At 40.0% G+C, this 6,974-nt stretch overlaps 1 protein-coding gene across 1 annotated transcript in view; it reads right to left on the bottom strand.

The window, feature by feature from the left end:
* Positions 1–980: 980 nt before the first annotated feature.
* Positions 981–6,974, bottom strand: part of OTUD3 (OTU deubiquitinase 3) — a 33,563-nt gene continuing 27,569 nt past the window's right edge. Inside the window, exons 5-8 of the mRNA XM_011993151.1 lie at positions 6,426–6,557; positions 5,779–5,875; positions 4,163–4,347; positions 981–3,213 (exon numbers count right to left, since the gene is read on the bottom strand). Of these exons, the coding sequence (XP_011848541.1) occupies positions 3,037–3,213; positions 4,163–4,347; positions 5,779–5,875; positions 6,426–6,557 (591 nt within the window). The 3' untranslated portion in view covers positions 981–3,036. The remainder of the gene's footprint in view (positions 3,214–4,162; positions 4,348–5,778; positions 5,876–6,425; positions 6,558–6,974) is intronic.

The following is a 6,974-nucleotide window of genomic DNA, read 5'->3' as shown; positions in this document are numbered from 1 at the left end:
CCCCCGAAAATCACATCATTTCACACTGAAGAAGCTCCCTGGGGCAAGCAGGGCAGGCATAATAAATTACCCATGGAAAGGCTCCCTCCCAGTCAGCTCCGGCTGCTCCACAAGGGAGACCCCACTTCCCAAGCCCTCAGAATCAAATTGGCATTGGAAGTGTTTTCAGAGCTTAATAAAGAAACTACAGACAACGTCGACTAACATTTAAAATTCTTTCTGCCACAATTTCTCAAGCATACTTTGCTCCTGAAAGTGTATGTTCATTATTATTGAAAAACTAAATACACATATACATTCTAACTTTCTAATATCTCCTAGTGGCAACTATATTATCTAGAAGTTATGGTTCTATGTTGCTTTAATACATCTACCTCTCTAGTTCAAAGTTGTTGCCACTAAAATTGTATTTATTTTGACGTCTAAAAAAAATCTTTTTAAAATCCATAAAACCTTTAATATACAGTTTTAAGAGCAGTAAGCAGCTATGTACCACTGCTCCATCCCCTTTCTCCTGACCAAACTACAAGCTACCAAGACAATCTCATGTAACATAAATCTCTACAAGATATAACACAGAGGTTAAGACACATTCAGTTCCTAATAAAGAGTTCAGAGTACCTGTACTAGAGTAATAGCTGCTGACAACAGTCATCCCAGGACTAAACATACTGGGCCTCCACTCGGGCTGCCAGTGAAGTAATTTTCCAGTGCCCACTGAGGCAACTAAGCATATCGATTCCAACTACCTCATGTACCCAATGAGATTGAGGCAGTGAAGTCTAAATTGAAACCATTAGCTAGAAAGTATCACTGAAGTTGGATGCATGTACCCCAGACCAACTGTAACTGAAAAGCTGTGAAACAGTAATAAAAGAAAATTACTAAAGCCATTTGATTAGTTTTTTAAATTACCGTTATTATGCTCCAGAAATGCTGAAGCCTATTATCAGAATTAGGTAATTTATAAATAAATGTTACCAATATTCTTTAATAACTTTTTAGCAGCTTCTAAAACTTCTAAAACCCAACAGGGCCCAAGGCCACCTTCATTAACCATGTAAATAAAGCAATTCTACTACTTCTGACAATGAGTCTCTCTTAAGCTGACTGCTAATCTGAATTTCTGGCATACAATCTTGTCTTTCTGAGAGGATCTGGCCTCTGAGCTCAAGCAGTACAAAACAGACAGGAAAGCATCTTCTTCAGAAATACTCAGCCAGTCAGGAGTCTGCCCAGTGTTGAAAACCAAGACAACCACAGATCCTAACGCACTCTCGATCCCACTCCCGTAAAGTAAGGCAACAGAGATCTTTCATTCGTTTGGAATGAGTACAGCAACACAGCCTCAAGCTCAGGGTTCTGCGATGTGCACAGAAAAAATGCTGTGCACTTTTAATCTGCTAAATTTTACAATGTACTGTACCCAAGAAGAATCCAAATCACAATGTCCTAGAAGCAATTCCAAGAGACTACGGATGCTCCAACTACAAAAAGCCACCAAAGTCAAAAACAAAATCAAAAGACAGCAGTGAAACTGAAGAAAGCAAATGGCCTGCTGATAAAGACAATCTGACGACTCCAGGAACTACCAAACTTTTTAGTTATCACTTTGCCTCCGAATTTTTCTAATTGTGAAATGTGAGGGGTGGGGAGGATAACTAATATTTAACTTTCAACTCAGCATCAATTATTTGCCCAAGTATTAGGTCCCAAAAGACAAAGATTATCCACGATGGGCCACCTCGGATGTTATGGTTAAGTTCACATCCACCAACTCAGTTTTAGGAATGACATCTCTCCATTGCTCAAGTCTGTCTATTTCAGAACTGAAGAGTCATTCGAAGGCCTTAACCAAAGTATATTCCCTTCCCTGCTGGTCCAACCTAAGTCAACCAACTCTGCTGGTCCAACAACTCCCAGCAGATGCTGGAGTTTCCCAACTTCGAAATGCCAAACAGGGCTTAAATAAAAAGAAATACATGTGGCATTTTATAAGATTTAATTTCCACAATACTAAGTTTAGCGACCTATAAGGTCAAGTTACCATGTATCTCTCTGAAGGCATCTAAGTCTACAACAGAAGGGAAGAAAATCCTCATTTAAAATGCGAACATGAAAAACCTTATTCTTCCAGGCTTCTTCTATAAAAACATAATTATTTAGACTCCTCTTAGGCAAAACCCCAGGAGTTCTTCTCCTGTTAGAACTACAGACCTTGCTCTACATACTATCAGAATTCCAGAACTGTATCACAAGTAGTAACATGCCATCTCCCCACTGTCAGGAAACAAATACCAAAAACCCAACACCACCACTGTCAACTTCCCAACAAGGCCCAGGCCTAATTAACAGTCAGCTGCATTTATCATATGGCTTGAGTGCAAATGAACTAACAGCACCTACATCCCATCTGAAATAACATCAGGAAGGAGAGAAATGCGGTTAATTTCCATCCTGATTGCAGGCCACAACCCTCATGTAACTTTGGGAAAACAATTCCTGAATTATTGTCTGAGTAACTTAGATTAGAAGAAAGTAAATCAAAGCATATTCCTGAGTTGGAGATCATTTATAAGCTACCCTATGTTAGTACCTGTTTGGAAATGAAAGAGAAACTAAGGAAACTTGTCATTCTCAATTTCTAACAATTATTCTAAACTACTCATGAACAATTACAGCAAAACTCACCCCAAATGTTAAGGGAAGAGCCTAGGGTCACTGAAGTCTGATTTTCGGGCAAATAAAGCCACCACTTAACAGGTTTTTTCTGACCTATCTGCCCCTAAAACTCAGTATTTTAATTTTGTATTACAGAATATGAATGGCCTCACTGCATTTTCATAAAACAAAACATATCACTAATAAAACTCTGAACAAAAAAAGAGGCAGCTCGAAGGACACTAACTCAGTGTGGGAGCTCATGTGTGGGCTTTGTTGGTTGTGTTTCGTTTCATAAAAGGACGGCCTCGCTGGAAAGTCTGGCACACAGCAATCCTTTTCCAGCCGCTTCTTACAACTCCCAAGAGGCCAGAGTCAGATGTTGAGAGCAGCAAAGGTCTTCACCAAGGTGACCTGTGTGTTCGCCTCTGCTTCGCTTCTGTTGTTGTCCCTGTGGCTACCTCTGCTCTCCAGGGCTTTGTGGCGGTGCCTCTCCTCCTGCCGCTTCTTCTTCTCCAGCCATTGCTGTTCTCGCCTCTGTTTGTTTGTGACCTGAGAGAGAAGGCGGTGGTGGTGAGTAGGCAGCAGGGAGGCTCAAGCTGCTACCTGCTAGAAGGGAGATGGTGGCAAAGGGCACAGATTGCTTTTCAGCAGCAACAGGTTAAAACAATCTAAGATGCCAAAGATGATTTACTGTCCACTGCCGCTCAAATTTACATTTAAATTCATATTTCCTTGCTGAACTAGCAAACAAAATCAATTCCATTCTTCCCTTAAAGAAATCAGCCCTCATCCAGCAAGAGGTAACACACACACGTGTCAGAGGACACTTTTCCCCACATAATTTAATGCCCCAGGTAATTCTGACAAAATCCTCAGAAGCTTATTGCATCTTTGCCTCTGCTGTGGCTTTGTACACTGTGGCATTTTGAGCTCAGAACTTCTTGGTGAAAATCTTTAAAATGATTCCAAATTCAGTGAAATGGAAGATGTCACATACTACCTGTGGAAGTGAAGGGCAGGGAGGGAGATGTACCTTTCTGGAAAGCACTTGACAATTTACCAAAAGCCTTTAAAAGATTCATGTATTCATGACCTTTAATCTGTTCATTCCTCTTCTAGGATTTTATCCAAGATAATTATGCAAAACCCCAAAGATGTATACACAAAGGTGTTCATTGTAGATCATGGCATTTATAAAAAACATGGATAAACATGGGAAGAGCCCACACGTACAGTAATGTTAGGTGGGAAAAGGAGGCTTTTCATTTGTACACTGAGGACAATTTCAGAGTATATTTCCTTCCAATTGTCACTGCATACACCAAACAGGGTAAGTGAGGTCATTCTGCTTCTTGATGTATCTTTATGCATTCCCCAGATTTTCCACACTACTCTTATAAATTAGAAGGAAAATACAAATAAGATTATCTCAAGCTCCCACCACTGCCACAGAATTACACCTGCCCACCACCTACCCTTTCAACCCCATCTTACATACCTTTGCGAGCTGGTTTTTATTTGCTTTGTTTTCTTCACTTGGGCTGGCCCGTGCCTTATTGTTTTCGGTGCTGCCTTCATTTAAGCCCTGATTTCCAAAGATTCTGGCACCACTGCCACCCTCCTCCCATAAAGGGCCACACTGCTTCAGCACTCGACCAGTGGGCTCAAGATTCTCTTCTGCATCTTCCAAAGAAAGATATTTCATTAAAACTGAGAACCTGAGAGAGCTACACAGGTGATTACTGTATTAATGATTCCAAAATTACCTGGGTCCCTACTTTGGCCACAGGGGAAGTAAGTTTCCTTGAGACAAATTCTAATGTCAAGACAGTGGGAAACATAGGAAGAAAAAGTTGGTAAAAGTGGGAAGATAAATGTTAAAATAACCCACTGACCAGTCTTTTGATCAGCTTCCCAACAGCAGAGTGCTTTTTAGATAAATTATGTTTTAACATGAATTTTTACGGGAAAGTCTTCCATTTGCACCCAAAACCAAGAACACAAAACAGGCTCTAAAGCGGTGCTGTCCAATGTATTAGCCACTAGCTATATGTGGCCATTTACATTTAAATTAAAACTAAACATTTAAAATGTAGCTCCCCAGTCTCATTGCACAAGTGGCAGGTACACACTATACTGAACAGCACAGATCACTGGAGGGTGCTGTTTAAAGTCTCAAAGACCAAGTTACTTACAGATTTCTAAAAGTACAGCCAATACATAGTGGATAATAAAATACCTCATCACATGGAGAACTATGATGCCAGAAACAGTATCTGACATGTAACATCTGGCAATCAGTATTTATTGATACCATTTTAAATAAATGACTTGAGAAGGTAATAAGATGTTACATCTCTTTTCTTTTTTTTTTTTTTTTGAGACAGAGTCTCGCTCTGTTGCCCAGGCTGGAGTGCAGTGGTGTGACCTCAGCTCACTGCAACCGCCACCTCCCAGGTTCAAGCGATTCTCCTGCCTCAGTCTCCTGAGTAGCTGGGATTACAGGCACCCACCACCACACCCAGCTAATTTTTGTATTTTCAGTAGAGACGGGGTTTCACCATGTTTGTCAGGCTGGTCTCGAACTCCTGACCTCGTGATCCGCCCGCCTCGGCCTCCCGAAGTGCTGGGATTACAGGTGTGAGCCACCACACCAGGCCTTTACATCTCGTTTCTTTCCTCTGAGTCACAAAATTAAACTCGGTTCATGTTTAAAAAAAAAAAAAAATCAAAATTATCACAAGTTAATAGAAATCTAAATATTTCCACCAGGAAAACAATTCTGGTTATCATTTTGGTCTTCTAAGGGCATCTTATTTCTAAACAGGGTAATTCTTCCCTGATGCGTCCCCCAGCACCCTGTACTCCCACCCCATTATGTACTATCACACCAGTTTACCTGTCTCCACCATCCACCCTCCACGCCTGAACTACACTCCCCCTGAAGCAGGGCCAGGACCTAGTAAAAAATGTCTGCATACAGAACATGCTCAATAAACAACTCCTAAATGAATGACAGAACAGTTACCACCTGTGACTTGGTTAAAAATAAATATTTGGAAAATTACCAACACAACCATTTTGAAGGCCTATAAATATCAGTCATGGACTTACTATTTCTCTTCCCTTGGTTCATCTGAAGCATGGCAATTATTGCAGATTCAATATTATAATTTTCAGCTTCCAGATTCTGGACTATTAAATTAAAATCCTATCCAAGAAACAAACAAACAAAAAAATCACTTCAAAACTCTTCGGTATATTTTTCTGCCTAGCTCTACTTCAATAATCATAAACTTAAAAGATGTAATAGTGAGAATTAATAATCATAAACATAAAGATATAATAGTGAGAATTAAGACAAGGTTTCAGGACCTTTTCCATTTAGAAAATGTCAATTTTCAATAAGGTTGGTCCCTTGAAATAACCATCTAATGTACATTTATAAATGAACGCCCTGTATAAAACTGCATTTGTACTACTGTAAACACTAGTCAGGAAAAATTAAATCCACATACTCCCTGAGAACTTTGAGCAGTACTGGGTGAAGTCTAGCAAACAACAGGGAAATGAATAAACAGCTCTCATTAAGCCACATATGCTAATCGAACTATAAATCTCATGGGCCTATTTTGCTCCACAAGGTGCTGATATGCTGGAGAGGTCCTACGAAACTAAGATGTAAGCTAGGCACAGCAACACGTAAGCTAGGCACAGCAACGCTTGCTTCTAAATCATTCCTGCATGACAGAAATACTAACTGAACATCCAGTTGCATTACAAACTTTCTGGACAGCATCCTCTACTTCGTCTCTCAGGTCGTCTTCAGAGTCCATTCCCTTTGTCTTGATCTTTTCTCTTTTATTTGATTCATCTTGATGAAGCATCTGAAACTAAAGGAAACAAATAATAATCAGGGAACTGTGTTGAGAATCAAACTATGTTCACAATCTTCAACACAAGACACTCTAATCTCGAAAAGCACCCAGGGAAACTTGTCAATCCAAATCCTAAAGCCACAAAGAACAGTTCACTTGGGATCCATGAGACCTTTACACCCTGGGCCTTACATCAGAAAAGCTAAAATCATCCCTCTGTAGATGCTCAACCACCTTCTTCTGCTTCCCATTAATGCAGGGAGATAGGTAAATGGGCAAAGACAGCTCTATTTTTTGAATGTAAAAGTATAGTGGACTCCAGCAATGTGCAGTATATTCCTCGGAATGTTAATACAAAGCATTCTATTATAAAATTAAACGCTAAGAATTTGACAAAGAGTTACAGGAGTCTTTGACCCAGTAGTTTCAGTT

Source organism: Mandrillus leucophaeus, unplaced genomic scaffold, assembly GCF_000951045.1.
Source record: "Mandrillus leucophaeus isolate KB7577 unplaced genomic scaffold, Mleu.le_1.0 Scaffold426, whole genome shotgun sequence".
In the NCBI taxonomy this organism is placed as follows: Eukaryota; Metazoa; Chordata; class Mammalia; order Primates; family Cercopithecidae; genus Mandrillus; species Mandrillus leucophaeus.
This window is presented reverse-complemented; position numbering and strand designations above follow the sequence as displayed.